The sequence below is a fragment of the Atractosteus spatula genome, chromosome 3 (assembly GCF_055471065.1).
Source record: "Atractosteus spatula isolate fAtrSpa1 chromosome 3, fAtrSpa1.hap1, whole genome shotgun sequence".
Classification (NCBI taxonomy): Eukaryota; Metazoa; Chordata; class Actinopteri; order Semionotiformes; family Lepisosteidae; genus Atractosteus; species Atractosteus spatula.
The window spans coordinates 18,098,629-18,111,627 of NC_142708.1; the positions used below are offsets into that span (position 1 = coordinate 18,098,629).

At 36.6% G+C, this 12,999-nt stretch overlaps 1 protein-coding gene across 1 annotated transcript in view; it reads left to right on the plus strand.

Annotated features, from left to right (window-relative positions):
• Positions 1 to 12,999, plus strand: part of dock8 (dedicator of cytokinesis 8) — an 85,457-nt gene that overhangs the window by 26,064 nt on the left and 46,394 nt on the right. The window contains exons 5-12 of the mRNA XM_088910667.1: positions 1,169 to 1,277; positions 3,967 to 4,179; positions 5,545 to 5,630; positions 6,309 to 6,375; positions 9,684 to 9,833; positions 10,582 to 10,662; positions 11,341 to 11,500; positions 12,669 to 12,802. Of these exons, the coding sequence (XP_088766793.1) occupies positions 1,169 to 1,277; positions 3,967 to 4,179; positions 5,545 to 5,630; positions 6,309 to 6,375; positions 9,684 to 9,833; positions 10,582 to 10,662; positions 11,341 to 11,500; positions 12,669 to 12,802 (1,000 nt within the window). The remainder of the gene's footprint in view (positions 1 to 1,168; positions 1,278 to 3,966; positions 4,180 to 5,544; positions 5,631 to 6,308; positions 6,376 to 9,683; positions 9,834 to 10,581; positions 10,663 to 11,340; positions 11,501 to 12,668; positions 12,803 to 12,999) is intronic.

Sequence of the window (12,999 nt, forward strand, 5' to 3'; positions counted from 1 at the left end):
CTGCGTGGAAGAAAGGCCTGGCAATCTACTTCTGTATCTTGCTATGAAAACACTAGTGACGGTGGAACTGTCCATAGGGTCGCCACCGACTTGACAACACTCATCCCATCCCAAACTATTACTTAAACATCTCTTCTGATTCTTTGTTAATTGATATAATTTATTCAGATTATTTTATATCTTTTTAGTTTTTTATTCAGCCCTTGCAGTATTTGCAGAGAGAATGGAGTAATATTATAGCATTAAATTATAGCACTCCTGGTCTATACAATACCGTTACAAAGGTTTCAGTGCTAAATTTAAAAAAGACAGCAATGTAGAGCAGTTGTTAGGGTTTTGGATTTGTAATTGGAAATTTGTGGCTTCACATCTCTGGTTAGACACTGCTGTTGTACCCCTGAGTCACTTCCTCACTCAGACTGCTCCAGAAAAATACCCTGCTGTACAAATGGGTGCAAATTTCCGTCACACTGGATAAAAGTGTCAGACAAATAAATTAGTAGTAGTAAATGTTGCAACAGTATGAACTGACTTGTTTTTTTAAAGATATTCATATAGCTAAAAGGTAATTTGAGAAAGTCAGATATATAAAAAGATATTTGAAAATATTTTTCACCATACAATATTTCATTTGTTCATTTGATTGGCAAAATACTTGTGTATTACCGCATAAAATCTGTGATATTTATAATGATATCTTGTCTTGTAGAAGCAGCTGATTTTTTAACTATCTTTAAGACCTCTGTGTTCAAATACTGTGCATGAGAAGAAGCAATACTCATTGCTTAAGAAAAGAGTTCAGGGCACTGATGAAATGATAACCTCATACCTTAGTGGTTTTTGGGAAGCACTCACATTAATGAATCAATCACAGCACATTTATGCTCATCGGTTAGGCCAGTGAAGCCCACCTCCCAGACTGGAGATTTATTTGATCAATGGACTGTTTTGTTTCCCAAGTCCTTGACAATCAAAGGATCAAAAAACAACACAAAAATCTGCTTGGCTAAAGATCTCATTGGTCTTTAATGCAGTACATGGTTACATATGAACCAGAGAATTCTTTCCAGCAATCTGTTTTAATTTTTGTATGTTGTATATGTCGTATTTTATTTACTCCTTTGTGAGAAGCACATACTATGTTACAGAAACTCTTCCCTGTTTTCAGGTTCCAGGGAGATGGCTGGAGTATATATTCTGAGAGAACTGGCCTGCACAAAAGGTTACAGAAACAAACCTTTGAATCTGATGTGCAGCCTGATAACCAAGAATACTCGGTAAGCACTAAATGAGCAGTTTTGTGCTACATCTCTCCAAAAACTGTCCAGCATTCCTTTATCAATTGTATCAAATGTTCTGGTGACAAGACTTATCTTTGAACCAAACACTATTTGTCTTATTCTATAAACTGTCCAGGAGAGTGCACTCAGACACTTTCAGACTGCTGATGGCCAATGTACTGAACAAAGTTCAGCTTTATATGTTTATGTCTGAATTAAATAACTGTCAGACTTTAAACTTCCTGCATTTTGACCTGTGACAATCACAACACTGAAGTAATATAAATTGCTCACTGTAAATGACATGGGTTAAATTATTTTCTGTATATTTGACAGGAAGCTACATACAATATATCATTATAATTTTTAACACCGTAGCCAGATACTGTATACTCTGTCATTAGCATCCCAAACTCATACAGAGACATTTTGTAAGGATATACAGTGTCTGCCCCCGTGTAATTGGATATGAAAGTTTTGAAATCATTGAAGAACTGAAAAAGAAACAAGTAAATGAGTTTCAGTCACCAGATATTTACCTTTTCTTGTTGAAAGAAGATAAAAAGTATTTATAAAAGCTATTAAAGGGGAACTGCAGTCCCAATTTCTCACACTGGCTATTAAATGTTGATAACAAAATATATTCATTGATGTTATAGAAATATAAAAATATTCAAATTAAGCACAAAATCATGAATCAGTAAGTCACTATGTTGTCAAAAACTCGCATTCTAGTTCCCATGAATTGCGAAGTGAGGCGGCCCTTCCTGCTCACTAGTCACTGTATTGACTATTGTAATGTGATGTACAAGTGAATAAGTAAAGGTTTGCAGCAGATATTTCACAACAGAAATGTAATCTGCATGCAGAGTTAACAAGTAACTAGTATTTGTTAGCAAACCTGTCTCGATGTCAAGAGCAATATTTCTGTTGGATTAAGAGAGATGTATTCACAAGCCTTTTTCTTTACAATTTAATAAGGCCACACACATCATCAGAAGTTTTGCCTTGTTCTGAATCCCAGAATATGGTGTTGTGCATACCTGGAAATTTCTCCTAATTTGTGGTGTAAATTGGAGGTTTTACTATGTACATTATTGTGTACATTTTACTTTTATTGTGGTTTGAAATGCACCATAACAGCCAAAGAGTATGAATAAAAAATCTACAAAAAATCTAGGCTAAAAATGAAATGACAAATTTGAACTTATTATTTTTAAATACTTACATCTGATACCTTTTGATTATTTTGGTATGATGTTAAATAGGCTTGTATTACATACCTGGTGTTTCAGTATGCAGCTTAATGTATAGTGTCCTGGAACCATTCCTGCACTTTTCTGAGTGTGTTGGAAGTGGTTATGAAGATATATTGTTGCAGGAAGTTGTGTAAACTCACACTTTGTGGAAAGCTGAGAGTGGTCCCATTTGCACACCAGAATGGTGTGAGATCATAAGAGTCGGTGCAAATCAAATGAAGATTTTTTTCTTTCATATACGAGTGAAACTGGCATTTACTTACACTTATAATTCCTTTCAGGAGTTAAAAGATCAGATTCTGCTCTGTGGCAGTTTTGTGACCATGGTACTAAGTAAAGAACTCAAAACTTGTGTATGTGTATTAAACTAATTGCATTTCAGAGGTAGAAATGAAAGATTGTTGAGGCTTATGTGATTTTTTCTTTGTGGATGTTTTTTTATGTATACCATATTTTATTTTAAATGGATTTTGCTGCACTCATGTCTGTTAAAGAGGAGGCAATACACTTTTCACATGCAGTTTCCCAGATGAATGAATTTCATTGTTTATTTAAAGTATGCAAACACATTCTGCTGTGAATATTCATTGAGTTTGGTCTCAAGCAGCATGAGCCAAAAATCTTAATTGCTTTACTGAAAGCTGTTGTTTTAGCTGTGGACTCCATGGGTACAAGAATTTGTTTGAGCTAAAATGGCCTATTGTTAACCTAATGTGTCTCTTCTGTAGTTTCTGTTAATTAGCAATCGTCTAGAGAACCTGAGAACCCAGTGACTATTTAGGTTGCTCAATTATGTCACACAGAAGCGAGGACTTTGGAATCCATGTAGCCTGAAAGCAGGCAGCTGAGCTACAGAATATTACAAAAAGATCTCTGTGGTTAGCAGAAAGATCCAAAACCATCTATGGGGAATTTTAAGTACACTGATGGTAAAAAATAAAAGTACATAAAAAATAAGGTGCTGAACAATGCTCCTGCACATAAAATTCATTATATAGAACTCAGAAGCAGTTGAAGACTGTAAAAAATGTATTTTTCTGTTTTTGAAGGACAATGCTATTATGCCACTGTAGATTATTTTACCTAATGTACAATTGTGCATTTGTTGATCAGATGATGTCAATGTTTATGTCATGGAGTTATGTGGTCAAACTCTGTTTATTAAGAGTATATTAAGGTTAGGTTCATGGATAGACATTTTTTAAAGTGTACTCCGAGACTGACTATAAATGTAGAGTGTTAACTCAGATAAAGTGGCCTGAGGAAGACTCAAAGATGCTAGTACATTAAAAAAAAAAACTATAAATAAGAAATCATGCAATGACAGTGGTCGAGCAATACGAGAGTAATGCATTTTTTAGGTGGAACATTGCTCAGGTTTGATTTTTTTGAGGCTGTTTGCCTACCTGTGCTGTCTGGCCCTGCAGGCGAAGCCTCCGCCGCTGTCGGTTCTGTGTGATGACTCCGGACGGGCGACCCTCACTTCCTCAGACTTCGACCTGCGCGGACTGCAGCCCGACAGCCGGGTGGAGAACCTCCTGAAATTCAGCAACCCCGAGGACCTGGACCGACAGAACCAGGAGGCTCGTCAGGCCAGCCGGCACCCAGAGCTCTTCGCACTGTACCCGCCTACTGACGAGGCAAGAAATGATTTGCTATAATGTTGGCATGGTGGCGCAGTGGTTAGCATTGCTGCCTCGCAGAGCTGGGGTTCTGGGATTCAGTTTCCGGACCTGGGGTGCTATCCGTATGCATGTTCTTCCCGTGTTTACGTGGGTTGGTGTTCCGGTTTCCTCTCACAGTCCAAAAAAAAAACATACTGGTATTGTAGGTCAATTGGCTTCTGGGAAAATTGGCCCTAGGTGTGAGTGTGTGCGTGTCTATGTCTACCCTGTGATGGACTGGTGTCCTGTCCAGGGTGTACCCTGCCTTGTGCCTGTTACTTGCCGGGATAGAACCTGCTCCTCTTCGACTCTGAATTGGAAGAAGAGGTTGGAAAATGGTTGGATGGACCTTTGCTATAATCTAAGAACAAATGTTACACTATTCTCATTCCTTAATTCGTAAATTGAAAGCATTCATCAAGTTCTCCATCTGCAGTCCTCGGACATGTCTTCTATATTTTTAGAAATTCATGGATTTCTCAAGCATAAAGAGAATTGTATTTACTGCATCATCATTGCTCAAGCACATGCAGCAGAAAGTTGAATTCTTTGTGTTTCTCATATAAAAGACGTGTGTGGTGCATTTTTTCATATTGTTGGTATTAAAGAAAAGGTACAACCGTACAGCCTCACTTTGTCTATTGTAATATATTATATAAACATTGCAGTTTGAGAGTGCAGTGAAAAACCTTCAATTTCCAAAAATTTAGTTTAGGCTCAGAGATCAAATTAAGAACAAGTCTTCAATCCCTTTAAAGGCTGTTTTAGATTCAGTCATTCTAGTTTTCACTAACTTTGTTTCGTTAATTTTCATTAAAGCACTATGTTATGCAAGTGAACTCTCTTTTCCTTATTGACATGTGTAATTCAATGACTACACTGCCTTGTGTACCTTTACAATTTTTCTATAAAGCCTTTAGATGTAGAAAATCTGGATAAGCAGAGACATATGAAGCAGAATGCAAAGAACAACAATTGCAGTGGTTCAAAGACAAGAAAGTGTACCATACCTGTGCTATTTGCTTTACCTTGCTTTATTTAAACCATTTTGGGTAGTTATTGCATGGTTTATTTTACCTCTGAATGAAATTACATTCCATGATTGTATGTTGTTTTTTTTCTACTCATTATTATTTGAGTACCTAATTGTTCTTTAAAGTTAACCCACCGGTTATTTTGGAATTTCCCAAAAGCTGGTACGACATATTTATAAATGACTGTTACAGTGCTATTAGATCTCACATGCTCTATTGATCTGATCTCACATTACTTCCAGGTGTATAATGGAAGTACATGAGAGGCTTTGTGTATTAACGTGGTTTCTGTTTTGTTTGGTATTAGGAAGATGCTGTGGAAATAAGGCCAATTCCTGAATGTCCGAAGGAACACATTGGCCATAGGATTCTTCTTAAATGCCAGGCTATAAAGTAATGTTCCACTTTTTCACTCATTTAATCTCTCTGATTGTGTCTGTAGAAATACTACTGAACAAAGAGGTGTACAGTATCCTAGAATTTGCCAATTGTCTTAAATTTCAGTATCATAAAGTGCAAATGCTAATATGACAAATGTTCAGAGTTAAAGAATAAGTTATTGTGTTTTATTTTTTTTAAATGGAAGTGCTGTCATATTTATTGTCACTACTAAGTTAAACATGAAAGTATTTTAATGTGATTTGGGACTGCTGGTGATTGTTTCGGCATGAATACAGTGCTCATAGTTCCAGTTTGCCTGACTGGTTTATAACTATTTGGATATTTATTTAAGAAATCTCCATAAAAACCTCTCTCAATTGCAGAGCAGCTTCATCAGCTGGAGTACTTATTAAATTGTTATTACTGTCATTCCTCTGTGAAATCTTGAAACAGTCTTCTTGACTCAGATATTAATATGAGGAATTTAATATAGTTGGTTTATTTCAGATTATGAGGATCATTGAAAAAGCATGTTGAAATAAAAGCAGTCCAAGACCCGCTTTGGAATTTTGTTTTTGATATATATTTACTTCTGTGATCTTCACTGAAGACTGCAATCCAAATAAACATATTACTTTGTGCATCATTCATGAGAATGTTATCTTGTGCTCATTTGTTTCTTTTTTTCAGGTTTGAGATAGAAGTAGAGCCAGTGTTTGCAACTTTGGCCTTATATGATTTAAAAGAGAAGAAAAAGGTAACAAAAGTTTAAATCTCAATGTGTAAAGATTTGCTGAAAGTCTTATTTATATTAATAAAGAATGTGACCCCGATATCATGTACCTACATTATCATGTCGTTCATCGGTTGAATAGGACTTCTGTATTATTATGGGTAGGCATGATTTAATGTAAGAAACAGGTCATTTCCAGTGTAATACATTTATGAAATTTAAGTAGCTAAACATTTTTAAAGGATTTAGAGTGTATAAATTTATTTGTTGTGCGAGTTAAAGTTGCTGTGATTATGTTAAGAATCAGCTTGTACGTTAGGTAAATTATGGTGTTTACAGTGACAGTTTGTTGTTAGCCAGCACAAAAGATCATAGATTAACTTTGTTGCTCTGATCAGGTGGGTATAATGACACCTGCTATTGGAAATATAAACAGTAATCTGCATCTACCAGATCTGTAAAGTCAGCATTTTCTGTCTTATAGTACAATTAATTAATCAATCAATCAAAGTTTATTTATCAAATACACAACAATACAGCATGTAGCAGTAGTTGCTGGTAATGAAATGTCTGTTCTACGAGCTCACCATGGGGAGTAAAAAACATAAAATTAAAGTTACAAAATAAGGTTACATAATAGTAGATAATAATGCAATAGAAATCAAATAAAATAAACTCAGACAAAACTCAATATAAAAAGAGCTGTTATGTGTCCAGGGCGTATGCAATCTATTATGTCCAAGTAGTACAATATGCCGAATACAATGAAAACTGTATGTCCATGTAGCCATTATGGGTGATTTGCTGAAGGTACTGTAGAAGCTGTTCCGTAATCTGTTAGTCTTTGACTGAATGCTTTGGTACCATTTACCAGATGGTAGGAAAGAAAACAGTTTGTGACTGGGATGACTGAGGTCCTTGAGAATGGACCTGGACTTCTTAAGACATCTAGCTGAGTAGATATTTGGTAGCTCACAGCTGCTAATGAGCTGCGCTGCCTTCACCACTCTCTGCAGTACCTTGCGATCCCGGGCGGAGCAGTTCCCATACCAGGCAGTGATGCGACCAGTCAGGACAGAATTACTGCAGTCTTTTTTTTAGGATATGACCATGTATTTTGCTCCAACCTGTCCCTCAGAAAGTCCTCATTGCTATACATTTCTGGTACGAGACTAAAAGGATGATATATTCTCTCCAAAAACAAATGTGAAAACAAATGTGTGATAACCGTATATCTGGTAAATAAGAACATAAGAAAGCAAGGTTACAAACGAGAGGAGGCTGTTTGTCCCATATAGGCTGTATGATCGTTAGTTGCTAATTTATCTGACAACTTCATTCAGCTGTTTCTTGAAAGATGTTATGGGAGCAGCGGCAGCAGAATGCGTGGGTTCCACACTCTCACAACCTTTTGTCTAAATAAGTGGCTTTTGTTTTCTGTAATAAATTCACTTCCACCTAATTGCTCCTCATATTAAAAATAAAGAAAGCCATTGAAGTTGGTTCATTTAGTATTCTATTATCACCTTCAGAATTTTTCCTGCAGAGTATAAGCAGTTAAAATTCAAGATAATAATGTAAGTAAAAAGCAGTGAAAAAACAGATGTTTGTTGAAATTTTGAGCTTTTTTGTGTGCGCCTTTTTACACATTCCTATTTCTCATTTAAAAAGTTACTGTTTTTAGGTGTACAGTGTAATAGCACATGCTTTCCCATGTCATTACAGAGTGCAGAAACTGAGATCTGGTCATTTTTAATTGAAAGGCCTGATGTACAGTAGCTCAACACAACACTCCCATTATGGACAGCAAATTATATATTTTATGTCTTAATAAAAAACAAACGTTTCACTTTTCAATTGCATCTCATTACACCACTAGAACAACAAAAGAAGGTATTTTATTTAGGGTGCAATAAATTGTAGGTTATTTGTCTCGTGCTATTTGTGGGTACTTAACAATAAAACAAAGCAGCCTTTGATATTTTCAGTATGTTACTTTATTTTTTCTTGTTGGAAGCGCTTCACATTGCAAGAAGCAATAACAAAAAATAATTATTATTTCATTGCTTTCATTTTTATGCAGTTCTATAGAAAATAAGTGTTTACTCCAGGGTCGTAATTTCTAAGTTTAAGGGAAAGTGCCTGTGTAGCCAGCAGAATGTTCCTAATACAACAGGTTTAATTAAGGATATGTATTAGGTAGTACTCTAGGTATCCAGCATGCAGCAGGCTCTGATTAGGGGTTAAATGTGTAGGTGTGGTAGGCCTGATAAACCTAACAGAGGAGGGACCAGAGATATCAGAAGAGTTATCATGAATGAAAAAACTAAGCTGATCCTTTTTTGAATGTATGTTTGGACAGGGTGAAATTTGTGCCATTGATTGATATGTTCTGTTCTTAAGCCATATAATAGCTATAAAAATGCTTTTATCATAGCTGTAAAAGTCCTTCCAGTCTCTCTTCAGTACTGTATGTTATGTTATAATGGGAGTAAAAACAAAAGAGGTACAGTATAATCAAACAGTGATGTTTACATGGAAAAGGAAATAAGAGTTGGAAATAGTGATACAAAAAGCACCACAGTAAAATGCTTCACATTTCTGTCAGTTTCCTGTGGCTTTTATTACTGAGGGTTTTGCGTTACCAGTGAAAAACACCTAAAGTTTAAAAAGTTTATTAAAAAATTTTAATAACCCACCTAGACATGACTCTCAGACAAGAGTCTATAAGTGAAACTGTCGAACTAAACCGCAGCCATCAGTCTGTGGAAGAACTTAATGCAGGCTAATTACTCTTGTCAGGACTGCCTCATCTGTATTTTTTTCTCATGTTTCAGAGACTCCTGCCTGTTCTTTTTCTATTGTAATTCTTGTTACTTACTTTTAGGGCTTTAAAAAATATGGCTCCATCTTACATCTCTGAACTTCATGTATACTCTCCCTCTCACAGGCTCGGTGTAGTTGAGGCTGGTCCTTTCCTCACTGTACCTAAGACTAAATCTCGGAGTTTTGGTGACCGTGCCTTTTCTGTCCCTGCTCCTTTGTTATGGAATGCCCTTCCTCTGACTCCACGAGAGACATATTATGTGTCTCTCTTCAAATCCAAACTCAAAACTCACCTTTTTACTAGGGCCTATGTCGGATTCTCGTACATTCTATCTCTATGAACCTGTATGTTCTTGCATATTTTTTTTCTTTTAGTTTTTATTGTACTTTTTTTTGCCTTTTTCCATATCGCTATGCACCACGTCCTTGGGTTTGAAAAGATGCTTTAAAAATAAAAGTTATTGTTGTTGTTGTTGTAGTTTGACAAGCGAGACTTTGTGTTTCAGATCTCTGAGAATTTTTACTGCGACCTGAACTGTGACCAGCTGAGAGGGTTCCTCCGCCCACACACGCCTCACATCTCCCCCGCCAGCCTGGCCAGATCGGCCATCTTCTCCATCACCTACCCCTCGCCAGACATCTACCTTGTCATCAAGGTGTGTCCTCCCATGAGTCGCCACTGGTGTGAACATTAATGACACGCCCGAGTCACAAAGCACGCTGATGAGATGAGCCCAGCTTCGTGCGAGTGTGGCACCACACCTGCAAAGGAGCAGTAAACTAGCTTACAAAATTCGTATTGCTTGGGAAAGTCTTACAGGAGGTCAACACTCATCTCTGCATCACCTGCAGACTAAGCAGAGACAGAGTGGGCTCCTGTCAATCTATCGATCCACTTTGCACATAATTTAAGTATTTTGAGACAGGCTGGGTTATGATGGGGATCGCTGCTTCTCCAGAATTATATTTTTTGTTATGTGCACAAAATGCTGTGAAAAAATGTGGAGCACTTCGCAATTTAAATTGCATTCCTCACCTTTTAAACCCTAATAACACAGCTGGAATTCATTAAGACTTGGAATAAAATCCGAGCTTTCTGTCACCTGAAAAGACCAAACACTCTTTAATGAAATTTATGTGCTGCAGCTCAAGCTTCAAGATTATTATAATCCTGAAAGCAATAAACAGTTGTAACTTTAAACGGAGAAGGTCCTGAACATGTGTTCAGGCAGAGAAAGCAGTTAGCAGTTGCAATTGTTTTTGGGATATAGGTATTTAGTGTTTGTCCTGCACTCCAGGATCTGTTATGCTTCTCAGGTTGGGCAGTCCTTGATAGTAGAAGCACAGGCCATTGGACCCCAGCTGTGTGATGCTCAAAGGTGTCTGTGCTGTGCTGTGTTTCAGATTGAGAAGGTGCTCCAGCAGGGGGAGATTGGTGAGTGTGCAGACCCCTACATGGTCATGAAAGAGAGTGACACTGCTAAGGTAAAGCTTGTGCTGCAATGCAACAGTTTTCATTAATCAAGTCCTAAAACTTCCATTTCATGCTCTAGTATGAAGTCACCACACCACAGCATTGTGCTTTACATTTGTTTGTTGGTTGGCTTGTTCAGAAGATGAAGATAACTAGCTGCTTTGACAAAACACAGATAATTTTTGACATTCAGTATATTCTGCTGTGTAATTCTGCGGTATATTCTGCTGTTGTAATTTTGCATTACTATTGATTAATGCCACGTACCACTGCAGTTGTGAATAGGTTCCGTTTCCACATCTTCGTTGTGAAAGTATTTTAAAGTTTATTGTTTTAATCTTTTGGTGTTTTTTCTGATCTTTTGTTCTGAATGTGTTGTATGAAAAAATCAAGCCTTTCATGAGGCCGAGTGGTCCTGTGATTGAGGATAAAGGCTTTTTACCTGGAGGATCCTGGTTTGCGTGCTACTTTTGACACTGATATGTTAACCTCCTTGTGTCGTGTGCTTTCCATCAGATGTATTGCAGTAGACAGCAGCAGGTGTTAATGTCTGGTCTTGCTCTAGTCTCTGTATCTGCAATAGAGCTTTATCATTAATAAGATGAACATGGCTGGCAGTTATGCAAAAACGCTAAAGGGAAGACATATTATTTAATGGCTTATGCTTTTATGATCATTTCCATTTTCAGAATAAGGACAAGCTTGAGAAGCTAAAAAATCAAGCTGAATCCTTCTGCCAGAGACTGGGAAAATACAGAATGCCTTTTGCATGGGCCACAGTGAACATTATGAATGTGATCAGTACTGCCACCATTGATAGAGATCCTGCAGAATCTGAGGGTATGAATGGTAAGTAATCAGAAGTGCTTATGATAATTTAAAAAAGACAGCTTGTTTTCAATTTAATTTATTGCTTAAATCTTTATGATTTCTGAGGACTAAACTACTTTTACCAGGTTTTGTGGCTAAAATCTTAGATATTCACTGGGAAGTTTTCTCCCTGCTGCAAATTTATGCCTTGTTGAAGACTGTACATCCTTAATATCTTTAAATTAAAAAATAACAAATAAGCGGATTTTTTTAAGCAAACGTTTTTTTGTTAAAATATGCAGTTAAAACCTTCTCATGTGCTCACCTGTGTTTAATAACCACTAAAAATTCCTTCTGACAATATTCATATTCTAAATTCACAAAAGTGACCTCCGGTCTTTTGAGCCACATGACCACTTTTTAAGTGTCTTTTTTATTGGCTCTCTTTATTCTGATAGAAGAATAACTTTACTGTCCATAAATATGAACAAAGAGAAGGAAAAACAAAGTGTTTTTCTTTATGTGACAGAATTCAAGTTAGTGAACGTGGGAAAGAATGGCAAATGAAAATGGACAAAAATTAAATATTTAAATATTTGCCAGTTACTTCTTCTAATGATATTAGTTTATAACTAATTTATATGGTGTTTCATCACAATGCATTTTAATTTCTTTAAAGTGTTTAATATTTTGTGCATAATGGTTAATGACCAAATAAATTAATGGTCATGTGTTAGATATCATGTCAACCCTGTACTTAACCAGTGACTAAAATGTATGGATGATCCCTATATTTTAAGAGATCATATGTGTTAAAAGACCACTATTAGACTCGCTCTTGAATGCTTCTTTCACACAGGTTCTGGTGGTCTGATTCCAAAGGATTAATTGTCAAATAAAAATATTAGACTATGCTCTCTAACGTTGTAGAAAATAAATTATCAAAAAATCATCATTCTTTGTGACTCTTCTGTTTCGTTTGTTGGAATGAGCCACGAGGGAGTCAGCTTATTGTGGAAGATATTACTATTCCAGTGCCTCAGGATGAAAACCAAACCGAACAGATTGACCTAACATTTTAATGAACTTACTTTGAAGCTCTTACTTCTGTATATCTATTTTCAGATTGTTTGAACATTGGAACTGTTTTATTGTGTATACCTGAACAGAACTGGAAATAAAAAAAAATGTGTTCCTGATTTTGTAGGCAAAGCTGGTGGAGAAAAAAGAAACCCGGTTCCACACAGAAGAAACTCGGAGAGGTTTAGCTCTCTCGAAGATCATTATAACTTGTCAGGTTTCAAACCAGCCACCATAACCATCAGCACCTTTTGCAAACAGGTATGACGTTTCCTATTGTAACTAGTTATCAATAGGACCTGCCAACTCAATGAAATCCATCCATTTTCTAACCGTTTTATCCCTGAGTTGTGGTGGAGCTGGAGTCTATTGCAGCAAGCAATGGACCCAAGGCAGGATACACAGTGAATGGGACGCCAGTCCGTCACAGGCCACATAAGTGACACAAACACAGACAG